This window comes from Neolamprologus multifasciatus, chromosome 17 (assembly GCF_963576455.1).
Source record: "Neolamprologus multifasciatus chromosome 17, fNeoMul1.2, whole genome shotgun sequence".
NCBI lineage: Eukaryota > Metazoa > Chordata > Actinopteri > Cichliformes > Cichlidae > Neolamprologus > Neolamprologus multifasciatus.
In genome coordinates, this window is record NC_140455.1 from 7,909,830 (window position 1) to 7,922,981 (window position 13,152).

General features: G+C 41.8%; 1 protein-coding gene across 6 annotated transcripts in view; it reads left to right on the forward strand.

The window, feature by feature from the left end:
• The first annotated feature begins 245 nt into the window (after window positions 1-245).
• Window positions 246-13,152, forward strand: part of LOC146498875 (discs large homolog 1-like protein) — a 122,101-nt gene continuing 109,194 nt past the window's right edge. Inside the window, exons 1-4 of one of the 6 annotated variants that reach the window (XR_014870210.1) lie at window positions 246-665; window positions 1,712-1,873; window positions 4,558-5,353; window positions 5,521-5,617. Coding sequence is in view for 5 of the 6 variants with exons in the window: in XM_085138017.1 (XP_084994143.1) it covers window positions 647-665; window positions 1,712-1,873; window positions 4,558-5,353; window positions 5,521-5,617 (1,074 nt within the window). In the remaining variant the exon portion in view is untranslated. The remainder of the gene's footprint in view (window positions 666-1,711; window positions 1,874-4,557; window positions 5,354-5,520; window positions 5,618-13,152) is intronic. The other 5 variants (XM_085138017.1, XM_085138019.1, XM_085138018.1 and 2 more) reach the window with 5 other exon arrangements.

The following is a 13,152-nucleotide window of genomic DNA, read 5'->3' on the forward strand; positions in this document are numbered from 1 at the left end:
ATCTGTAAACCCAAGTCTGTCCTCGGCATTGAGTGGATTAGATGTGGATAGGCACCCCAGAATAGACCGGGCTTTTATCCACTGCATACAATATGGCTGTTTAACATGACAATACCTGCAAGACACAAGCTCCTTATGAAGAGCCCCTCCAACCTGCTTCATCTGTGGTGTTCAGTTGAGTGTGTGTGTGTGTGTGTGCGTGTGCGTGTGTGTGTGTGTGTGTGTGTGTGTGTGTGTTCGTCTCGCAGGACCGTTCAACCGGTCGGACGGCGTTTTGAGTCAAGTCACTGGGTGAAGAAATCGGTATTAGTTTAACCAAATGGTGACACAGGGAGCCTTGAAGTGAAAGAGGAACAGAGGGAGGGGAAAAACAATCACGCTATCATTATTACTCCGGGTTCTAAGTCCACGCGGTGATTGTCAGCGTTTGTTGACAGTGTCTGTGTCAGTTTTCTGACACTTTTTTCAACACTCCATTGAATTATATTTTCTCTTAACTACCGAACAGGTCGGTGGTGCCTGTTGTGGTGACAGTTCGGTGTCCCAGTTTGGGTGAGCAGGCTGTCGCGGGACAGACGCTCACATCTGTGATAACAGAGTCGGATCGGTGTGAGCCAGGGGAGGAGGACTCGGCGTGCGTGCCACCATGCCTGTGCGACAGAAAGGTAAAGAAAATACTTGTTAAGAAAATGGACTTTCGGTCTTTAGTTACACTTCTGTGTTATAATACTTCTGTGTTAATATTCTTATCGTATAACGCAATTTGTGACACCGAACGTGTCACTTTTAGCCACTCAAAAAGGTCGCGTTGATGTTGCGCTAGCTCCGCGAGGCGCTCCTATGCGTTAGCGCACGAAACTTGTGCGAAACACCTGCACTTTTAAACGAGGAACTAGTCAGTGTACGTGTACACGACTTTTAGAAAATAGCTCCAGGGCTCTTACTGCATACTCCGACGCTGTTGTAAATTCGGCATACATAATATTTAGACAACAACACGTTGGCTGTTTTTTGCAGTGAAATGCAAAAAACAGCAAAGCTGCCCAGAAATAGAGCTCTTCAATATAAAAGTGCTTGCAGATAGATGCATAGAAATTGAATTGCCACCCTTTTAATTCATTTGGCTTTACGTATTGTCATGCAAGTGTAAAGTTAATGTACGCGCTGACACATTTAGTCGAAGTTTGACGTTGATCGTCACTGCTTCCGGTTTAATCAGCTGTTCGGAGACTGGAATTTGCAGCCTGCACCTTCCCTTGCACCATAAACTCTACTACTCTTCTGCATGAGGGCATCGGGGCGATATAAAGGATGGCAGTAGAATGTTATAGTTTATTTTTAATCCATAAAATGTGCAAATACACGGGTTATGAAGTCTTAATTACCATTTTAATTAAGAAGGCTTTCACTGATCATTAAAAACCCTAATAGAAGTTGTGATCTAGTAGCCTGGGGGGGAAAACACAGAGTCATCTACTTTTTTTATTTTATTTTTTTTCAAACCAACCCTGGTTTGAAAAAAAATGAATGAAGACACTTTATTTTTCAGACAGACATGCAGAAATTCTCAATTTTAACCGTAGTTATCTGCAATTAAAAGCTTTTAACATCTAGAGTCTCCTTGCTCTGCTTAAGAGCAGCTGGAAATTGTGTTTTCCAGAAGAGATAAAAACCATGTTTTTTTCTATTTATTTATTTATGTTTTCTTTAGACGCCCAGCGTGCCCTGGAGCTGCTCCAGCAGTATCGAGCCAAGCTAGACCAGAGACAGCAAAAGGCCAAGCAGGGACCTGTGGAGGAAGACCACCAGCTGCAGCAGTCTTTGGACAAAGTCATCAACGTCTTTCAAAGTCAGCTCTTCAGTGCACTTCTTGGTAAGAAAATTTGCTTTGGTCAGCTTTGATCAGATTTCCTGGATTTTGACAATTTAGGCAAACTTCTTTTATATTGACTTTTTTGGAAATTAAGCTGTGCTTGGAGTGCTTTCTGTCAGGCATTACGTGTATTTTATGTTTAATTTGCTATCAGTTTAACGCATACATCTGCATAACTTCTTGCACTTTATCTTAACACATCACAACATTTTTGCACTTCTGGTGTCTAACCATTCATCTTACGTGCAGATTAGTCCACATGCAATTATTTTATAACATTTTACATCATTTTTATAAAAGTAGAGACGGTGGTTTTGCCATTTGTGAATTACATTATGTTAGTTCACTGACTAATAAAAAAGAAAGTTTCAGCAAGGGTAAATATCCGTTTTATCGATCTTAAAGATTTGAGCCTTTCGTTTGATTCTTCACTTCCTCTTCGCAATAATGCAATAATCTCAATGTTGTGCATGGATTTTGTTCATTTATCAAGATTCGTGTCTTACCAGATACCACACTACAAGCATTGTCATGCTGTGTTTGGGATTGACAGGGACTGACTAGATTTCCAACATTAGGTCTGCAGAAAATAGGCTGAATTCATGAACTGTTTCATTTCTGTGGGGCTGATACAGTTTTTACAAGATGTTTGAGCTGTGCTGTCACTGGACCGCTAAGGAGAAAAATGGGGAGCAGAGCGTAGGGTGTCACAGAAAGCAAGCACCCACCTTTAAAATCTAAATCTATGTACAAATACCTCTAACAAAGTGACAGTCTAACCAGCAAAGCTTCCTTTGATTAACTGTTGCTTAATCACACGAGAATCCTCATGGTAATGTTAATGGTGACAAACTGGTTTTCACTCCCAGGCCCCACCTGCTTTCTACCCCGCCCACACCTGTAGCTATTACAGCAGCGCACCTTCTCACGTTTATTGTGCCAGCGTTTGTGTGCTTGTTTATGCTGTTCACTCAGTTCCTCTTTTGAAGCTTGACTTTTTACTTGAACCAAATTGGATCTGATGTGTTGCGAAATAATGCTTCCCCTGTTTTGTTGCTTGATATTGTTATTGATCCTTTTTCTGGTAAAGATTAGAGAAGACTTTGTGTATGGGTTTGCGTTCCTGCTGCTGCACTGGATTATTCCACTATTTACATTTCACTGTCCTTTTTTATTCCCCCTTATCATCTGTGTTATAGCCACCAAACTTATTTGAGATGTACTTACAGGATGATATATGATTTCGTGCAGAACTATTTGTCAGCTGTACTGTGGATTAGGGGAAGCGAACCATTGCTAGTAATATTATGTCGCCACTAGAGGTCCTCAGAGTATTAGCTATGTTTCATTAGGTAACGCATTCTCTACTGGTGTACTCTGAGATATGGGGTCTCTTTGTGACCATCTCGGTTTTGCTTGCATCTGAATAATTTAGCATATACTATAAAGTAATAGTTAAGCTCTGCTGGAGCAGCTTTTTTTAACATCTCAGCCTCTGTCCAGCTCACAGTGGGGACTCCCTTAACAACTTTAACCAATCCTGGGACAGTTGCAGATAGTTGTTTTCAGAACATAGGGGCTACATTTAAATAGGGCATTCATTTGTTAGCTGCCAACCTGCAGTTGACTTAACAGTCACGGCAACATGACTTTTAAGGGAACAACTGACTGTAAATAAGAGGCAAGCATTTCCCCATATCTGCACTTTTATCTACGGCCACTCAGTAACTAAACCTGTCGTACTGTATAACAGGCGCTCTTACACCCACCGGTACCAAATCCCGACACACTGGAATACAAAGCAGGCAAATCAGGTCATTCTACAGGTGGAGTAAACTTATCAAATCTCATCTGATAAAATTCACTGCAAACAAATTAGAGAGCCACACACAGAAAACAAAAAAAGCTGGACTGTACACCCGTCAAGTTTGCCAGGTTCTTAACAAATAAGCATTTATTGGCCTTTTTGGTTAAAACTGGTTAATTAGTGGTGATGCCTCGACACTTAGTGATGTCTGTTCTCCCCACGCACATCTAGCTGTCATGGTGGCCTTTCCACCATATTCAGTAGTTACTTTAAATGCAGACATATACCTAATAAATACTTAGGTAGATGTCTAATTGCACTACCTGTGAGGTGCAAGTCCTGAAGATCATTCATATTTTATGCTTTTTTTGGTGTGTTTTTCTATCCATCTATGTTTTTCCGGCATTGGCTTTGTGCTCGGTATTAGCTGGTGGATCAAAACCTGACAGTACTTTTCTGTGTTCATAATTCCATCGGTTTTTGACAAGATCCCCAACGCCACTGCCTTCACCCCGTCCAGCCTACAGATGGCTGTAGGCTCTTACTATTGCACCTCTCTCCTGAGAGAATGGCTTGATTCTTGATTCTTCAGTGAACAGTAGATGGATCAACTGAGGGAAACTCTGGCTCTTATGAAGCAAAATATAATGAAATGTGGGATGGCCCAAGACTTTTGCACGATATGATTTTTAAAGGTTAACTGATTATAAATTACACCATGGATTAATTTTTTTAATGATCAACTAATCTGTCTTTTGGTGAATAAATTAATGTATCAATCAAACACTCACTGTTTGCACTCAGTGATTTGCCCACTTCTGTAGGGTCTAGTTAATCACTACACCCGTTCACATTGTTACTTTCCTCCTTTTTCCAGATATCCAGGAGTACTATGAGTTTACTGTCCTTGCAGACAACAAGTGCTCTGCGGACAGTCCCAAGAACCTTGCTGCCTCCTGCAGGCTGCCAGCAGAACCCTCAGCCCAGCCACTGTCCTCCACAAGTCCCTTGACCTCCAGCATTTCTGATGGACAATCCCAACCCAAACCACTCGTCTCCAAACCCAGGTCAGTCAAGTATCCTGCGCCTCCAGTACCATCAGCAACACCAGCAACAAAGTCATCGTCACCTACAACACAGTCCAGCACACCTGAGTTGCAGCTGGCCAAAGTGAAGTACCGTGCTCCTCTTCCTCCTGCTCAACCGGGGGGCTCCAAATCATTTGAAGCGGAGACTTCTAAACCCAGTGTCACAGTTAGTAATGCAGAAACCCCGACCGGCTCCACAAATACATCTCCTGGAGTGTCGCTAAATGGAACAAAGCTTACTGCCACCAGCTCTGGCGTTTCTTCAGAAAGCTCCACCAGCCCACAAAGCATTCCTGCGTCTTCGGACCTGGTGACAGTCTCAGCCCTCGTCTCGAGCACCATTCAAGGCCTTGTGTCTCCAACTGCTCCGGTCAAACCTGCCCGCACCAGGATCCCTTCCAGCACAAGCCCAGGTCCCAACAAAGTCACAGATTCTGTCCCTATTGCTCCTCTGACCAGCAAGGACTCAGGATTCAGCAAAGTCACTCCCATTCCAAGTCCGACTAGTCCAAGCCAGGCAAAATTCACCTTCAGCGGACGCAGGTCCACAAGTCCTCCTGGACAGCTGAACAAAGGACCTTATGCGTGAGTGCAGTCTCTGGTAATATGAATGTGCATTGATTGCTAGTGTAATATCTCTATAAAGTACTTCAACATGCTATTAGGAATTTAGATATAGAACAGAACACTAATGGACACATATTTGGAGTTCACCTATTTGCAACCTCCCTTGATCTCTTTTCTCCAACCAGCCCAACCAGTCCTGGGCCAGGAAAGGGCCCTTCCACTAGCCCAACCCATGGCCCAGCCCTCTCCAGGCCACCCACAAGCCCAGTGACCCACAACAAGGTAAGACATCTCTTTATGTTTTGTTGTAAGCACCACAGGAAAGCTGCAGCAAATCTGTCTGTAGCTGACAGGAAATGAGATAGAGGTTGTGTCACGAGTCTGCAGCTGCAGACTCTTGGAATTTGCAGTGTGAACCCAGATGCAGATAAACAGAAGCAAGAAAACGAAATCTTAACAAAACAGCGAGCCGGTTTATTGTGGCTAAAGGCAGGAACAAAACAAAGGCAAAAGGAGACCATAAACACTAACGAAACTGTGAGGAAACTAAACTAAGAATACTTAGAACGAGACTAGCAAAACTGAACACACTGAACACAGGACGTGAGACTATCAAAATAAAACAGGAAACACGTTTTAATTGATTATGTTGTGATTGTTAAACTATTGACTTTGAAAATGACATTTTCAGAAGGTGTTAGAAACGTTCCTGAGAAGTGTTTATGAGGGACACCACGTCTGCTCTTGAATCAGTACATCGAAAGTCTTGTGGTGGCAGCAGCAGGCAGAATAAGATAGGCAGGTTGTTTATACAGATTCATGCATTGCATAATATGACAAAGGGAAACAGTTTAAGTAACATTTTAATAATCTGGACAGTCAGCAGAATGAGGTCAAAGGGTTAACCCTAACCCTCGGGTAAACAAGGATTGATGGTTTCCTTTAGTTTTTAGCTTTTTGACCGCAGGCTTGTTGCTGATGACTGAACATAGAGCATCATTAGAGTAATGCCATTGTGCTTTTTTCAGTGTGTCTGTTTACTAAAGTTCTGCTCTTTACATGATGATTGAATTTGTGGAGTTGGAAGCATCAAGTTTTCATTTTTGATCACAAAAATGGGTCAATTTTCAAAATGTTAAGTAAAGCCCAGCCAATATGGAAACTGAGCAATTATTTCTTTTGTTCGGAGCGTACCGAGCCTCATCTATCACACAGTATCTTGCCCAAGCACACTTCATGGATTGGAGAAGAATTACAACTTTTTGATTAGTAGATTATTCAATATGGAGCACACTTTTTTTTCCCCCTTTTGTTTATTTTTCTGTGTTTTTTAAAAATTATTTTGTGGGCCATTATTCATTTGTTGTAACGGGAACGAACAAGTGAAAATGACACAGAAAATAGTTCAGGATTGACTCAAACCCGGGTCACCTGTTCAAACACGTTAGCTGTACCTGTGCCCTCATCTCCTCTGAGGTTGATGGAAATAATGATATGTTGCTATGCTCGTATATACTTTTCCTGTAATGTCACACCCACCTGGGACAAAACACAGACTTTCTTCTAGTCAAAATGCTGGATAGCTAGCATGTACCACTTCAAGCCACTCGCTTTGTTTAGAATTGCTATACAGCTGAAAGTGTAGCAATGCATGTAAACACTCTTCATCTAATTCTTGTTGTAGTGGCCAAAATTGCACCATCCTTTTCCACAGCAGCCCACATTACACTTGGTAGGTCCTTTAAACTATTCAAAATGTTACTGCCTTGCCATCATGACCTTGTCTAATAAGAACTCACTTTTGTTTGGATAGTGAAGGATAGTTTTTTTTGTTTTCACCCCAAAGCTATTAATAATGATTCTGGTTATCACAGCCCAGTGCAGACAGACTGACCACTTTCTGTTGGCAACGGAGAGCATCAGGAAAAAACAACAATGAGTGCAAGCACCGGAATAGGACAAAAAAGTAGAGCAGATACAAATGCACATGTGAACTCGAAGACATGTTGCACATGTTCATGCTCTGCTACAGATGTGGGTGTTAGACATAGATTTGCTTACTCCAACTTTCCTTTCTCTCTCAGCGCCACAGGTAGTGTATAGTATTTGCTCTATATTACAGCATTTACTGTATATTGTACACATACAGTATATTACAGTGCCAGCAGTAGTAATGTTGTGTATCAAGGAAAAGCAAAAGAGTCAAATCGCAGCTCTGCGTGTAGCTTTCGGCTATATGTGGAGCTTTAACTTCACCCACAGTCAAAAAGTTGAAAGTAGAGCATCCATTGCTATACCGCTGTTACTGTTCACTCAAGCCCCACCACTTCTGCCAAACAGAGACCTGACCTGATAAAAAAAGCAGAGAGTGGTGTGAGTGTGTGTGAATCTGTTTGTGTATGCGCTTATGTCTGTGCATACACGTCTGTCAGTGTGAGTGTTTGCCTGTGCATCCATGTGTGTGCGCTTCTGCGGCTGTCTCTAGACGTTTGCCGCTTTTTCGTGTGTGTGTTTGTGTGTGTGTGTGTGTGTGTGCTGAGTGTTCTGCATGCGTGCCGATATATATTCTGAGCCATGCACTCTTCGAGTTCAAAATGTGGCTACCAGCTGCCATAAATCGAAGAAAGCAGCTGGAAACCAAGAGGGTGGGTCGAGGTGCATCGGGACAGACTCGCCATGTTTCCGATTCGGCCTCTGTTTTAGGAGAGAAGTCCTATCTGGCTGCTCCGATGAAAGGACAGGTGGAGAGGACAGAAGGAAGGGAGGAGAGAGAAACTGAACGATGAAAGGAAAGGAGGAGACAGAGACAGACAGACGGGAAAACCATGCCACCAAAAGCAGCAAACATCTGATTGGTGGAACAGGAAAGTTGGAGCCACGAGATGTTTTGGTGAAAGTTTGCCAGTCGAACTGGTGAGGATGGATTGCATCTGTATCCTCACTACCAAGGTGAGACACGGGAACAGAGCAGGCTACTGTAGAAAGTGGCGGAGAAGACAAATCAGGGCACAGGAGAACAGGGTGTGTCAGTGTGGTCATTGAACAGTGAAAAAAAATTATAATTGCTAACGCTTTATAGTTTGTGATCGGTGTATTTATTCAGTCATTACAGCAATGCCTTAATTTTTAATGTCAAACACATTCTGAATGAATCATTGATGGGAAACTCAGCCATATCAAATTGGGGACACGGTTGCTTCATGTACAGTTGACTTGCTTTAGTTTGTGAATAAACAGGTTATAAGAGTAGTAGGCTGTGCTTTTGGGAAGCGATTCTAATGGGAATGCTGATCTGATGTACAGTTATTGGTCTGACATCATGTGACACACAGCAAACTAGGTTGATAGGACAGACACTTCAAAAGAGTGACTGCCTGGCTGTGAAGGTATGCGACTGGTGCAGGGGTTGACTGAATGACTGACTGCTCTTGAGGCAGAAGAGAGAACTTGGCTAAAAAAAAAAACTAGGCTGGCAAAATTAAACACATACATTATGCACATATGTTCATGCTCAGAAATGCATGACCCATTTATAAGGAGTTGAATCAGTGTGAGCTGGGACAGATTTAAAGCCTGCATGTTGCAGCAGGCAAAAAGGTGACAAAGATATTTGTGTGTGGACTTGAGAAAAAAAGTTCAAGTTTTGTATACTGCAAAAAAATCGACATACCTGGGCCTTTCGACAATCTTAAAATTTTTGCATTTCTAAAAGTACCCTATCATGGAGCACACTACCTACTGGCATGGTTTGCTGTGTGGCAGGCAGGATGTAGGACCCAAACGCAGGGCTCATACATGGAGAGGAAACTCAAAACGGCAGTTTTATTGCAGGAACAACTCTTAGGCTACGTACACGGGTATTTTTGAAAACGAAGATTTTCCGTTTTCGTTTTAAAAAATAATCCCGTCCACACGTAAAGGCAGAAATGAAGGAAAACGCTGCTAGGAACATGCCAAAGCAACAGGTGGCGATATATTCCTAACCGTGCAGAAATGTTGGCCAATCAGAAGTCTAGAAGCCTCGGTGGGAAAAAGTAAACAAAGCTGGGGCATAGAAGCAGAACCGAGTGGTATGTGTGGAGGGACAGTAACTGTGTGTATATGTAAGCATTTAAACACTGCAGAGAGTACAATTAACAGTAACAGTATTGTAGAAATTCATTTCACCGAAACAATAACGTGGCGCACAGTGTGACGTCAAAAAAGGCGCACATCTTTGACACTGCGTTTTCTCAGTTTTTCTCGTCCACACGTAAATGCAAAAACGGAGTTTTCAAAAATATCCACCCTGGCCGGAGTTTTTAAAAATCTCCTTTTTCAGTGACCAAAAACGCCGTTTACGTGTGGACGAAAGGTGCAAACGCATAGAAAAATCTGCGTTTTCAAAAATACCCGGGTACGTGTGGACATAGCCTTACACTAATACAGAAAACAAAAACAAAAATAAGAAACTAGAAACATGAAACTCAAACCAAAAACACTAAGAAACTAGGGAACTAAACTGGGAACAGAGAACTGGCAAATACCAGTAGCATGGAGGGAACAAACACATGGGGGTGGTGATGGAAGGAAAACATAGGGCTTAAATACACAAGTGAGCAATGAGAGAATGGGAAACGGGAGGGAAACACAGCTGGGAGGAATAAGGCATAATGAGGCAAGGGGAAGCAAAACTTGATACTCTGACATAGGACATGGGACTGTCAAGGTAAAACAGGAAACATGAGACAATCCAGCCCGTTCTCACTCCTGAGGCGTAATATACGGACGATTTGTCAAGTCCCAAGGTGTTCCTGAGGAACACCAAAGGTGACATTCCACGCTCCTATGCTACGCGCCGGGTTATGGATGAAATCCAGTAGAATGACGCTCTCGTGGTAATACATGTTCCAGCCATGTGTCCCAGCCCTAACCCTAACCTTATCCCTAACCTTAACCAGCACTTTAATGACGTTAGATATTGTTTTCCAAAGCGATTTAAGTAAAACAAACGCACATGTCTAGATTCATTCCAAACGGTTCTCATGTTTCCTCATTTTTCTGATCTGTACATGTGCATGCACCTGGAAGTTTAATATATCGACGATTTGTCACCTAGCGTAAAATGTTATGCTTTGGGAGTGAGAACGTGTTGGAGAATCACAAGGAAGCAGACGAGACACTGAGACATAGAGACACGACTGGATGACATCCAGTCATCCACCCATTCACACACACATTCACACACTGTTGATGGCAAGCTACATTGTAGCCACAGCTGCCCTGGGGCGCACTGACAGAGGCAATATTAACATGTATTTTGTAGGATTTTGACAGAACACTGTCTCAAATCCAACACTATGAGTTGTACATTTTCCTGAAATGATGCAGGGTTTGACTGCAGTTATTGTGCTACCTGCTGTTTTTTGGGGACATTTGATTTTTGAACCTCTGTATATAATACCAAATTCTTATACATGACACATACATTTGAAAAAAGATATAAAAACTAAGCCATATCAGAAGACATATAACTTGTCTAAAATAGACATGCTTCTTCCAGCTAGCAACTAGCTTCTTATTTTGCCACTATGTAGCTAAGATTGTAACAACTGAGCTATTAAAACTCAGTTTTTGACCTTTCTGAATACACCATAGGGGTACTGTGGTACTTGCCTTTATGCACCCAAAGTTGCAAGTGAAGGTGCACAATTTGAGACACAGCAAAGGAGCTAATGTAAATATATAAAACGCCAACTCTCTGTTTGTTTATTTCTTTAGTTTAGTGACCAAACTTGGCATACTGGGACATCTTAGACCCTTGAAGGGTCTTATCTGTATCTGATATTATAACGTTATCATGTTCCATGGCAATTACCTAACAAATGGCTAATTTTTTTTTTTAGCATTTTTACACATATAACATGTTATACAAGTATTATATTGTTTTTAATTACTCAACTAAAGTGTTTCATTTATATCCATGGATGCCTAACAATTTCAGAGCAGTGGGATAAAAATGACCAATTTTAGACCTTCCACTCGTATTTTTTTATTTTCTCAGACAGTTTAAGTATATCAGTCTGCCAATAGTACGGACAGGCGAAACACTACTGTAGCATGGAAATGTACCAGTAGAATTAATTAGTAATGAATGCGTGAGAGAGATCCTGTCAGTACAGTGTAAATATGTCCTCAACTTTCTCCTGATTTTGCTCACTTTTTTTGCTTTCAGCACAAAAACTGGGCATACATGTAGCTGAAGATGAACTGTATTAATTACAGAAGCTGTTCTTTCCCCTCAGTAATTTCAAAGTAATAGACACCCCACAAAAAAGTAAAAACCATCATAAAACCTACAATAAAGTTTCAAATCAATGTCTCCCTGCCAGTCTCACAGCTTGTCCTAGAGCTTCTTAAACTAAAAACAACATCTTGAACAGAGTGAAAATAATTTTGATCATAAGTGTTGTAAGATGGCTTCTGGCTTATAAAAAAATAGTCTTCATTATGGGCGTGTAGAGGGATTTGGCCATGACAGTTACACCTAATATATTGTGGTCTGGGCGTTTGGTGGTTTGAACCTTACTGTCTATGTAAAAGGTAAACATGCTGACTACTCTGTCGTCCTGCCACCTTAGCTAGAAATACTATGTGTCTGCCAGATCCTGAGCTTATTTACATGAAATTAACTCTTAGGAGCGTGATCTTCTGTCTGTATGCACAGAATCAAATCCAAGGGTTTATGATTAACTTTAGCAGAACTGTCAGTTCTACCAAAAACTTCCAAATACAGCCTGATTCCAAGATCATTCATCACAAAGGAATCTGGAGAATAATAGGAAGTAGCAGTGAAAAGCTCATTGGCAGTCATCACGAACGCTTGATTGCAATTCTTGCTGCCAAGTGTGACAAAACCACTTCTTAGGTTTAGGGTATAATTACTTTTGCATATTGGGCCAGATACATTTTTTCTCTTTATAAATTAAATGAAAAACTGCATTTTATATTATTTGGGTTATCTTTGCCTAGTCTTCAGAGTCACGCAGTCAGGGTATTTAACTTTGTATGAATACTCTCCTCTCTAGCTTGCCCAATCCTCTTTTCCTCTCTGATATATCCAGTCTTAAATCCCACTCTGGTTTTATTAGTGACTGATTGTTGTTTGGTCTGACTGAGTGCCTTCTGTGCACCAAGAGAGCAAGAGTCTCTCCTAAGAGGCTTACCTTAGGCTGCTAATAGACTTTAAAAAGGTGGAACTATTTTAGGATGGACAAAGAGGAGGATAGAGAGAAAAAAATGTCAGAGAGATACACAAAGACCTTGAAAAGCAGAAAAGACAGTCCATGGCTGCATGAACACTTCATGCAGTCATTGCATGCCTATTTTTTCAGGGGTACTTTACTTGCAATTGCCAGGAAAAGGCCATGATAAATCCTTTCTGTAGTCCTACCATCTGAACAGCTGTCCAGCTGGCATCGTGATGTAACTGTGAGGAGGGCTCAAACATCAGACGGAGTAATCAGCAGAGAAGCCATGTGAGGAGAGACGAGCGAGAGAGAACTTTGTAAGCAGCTGTAGGACAGTTGAGTCCAGTGACATGCATCTGCAGTAGAACTAATATAGCGACTCAGGACCGCTGTTACAGTTTGGTTAAACGTCGTCTTGGCTCTGTATGGCCCACACCTGTCGAGAATTGGACTATGTCTCTGGACTGGCCTGCCTGTAGGACAGCCGATACTCCTGGGCCACCACGTGGGCTAATTGTGAAAATGGAGCACTGCCACTCTGCGGTTTCAATCAATGTAATGTATATTATATTATTTCAATTACACTTT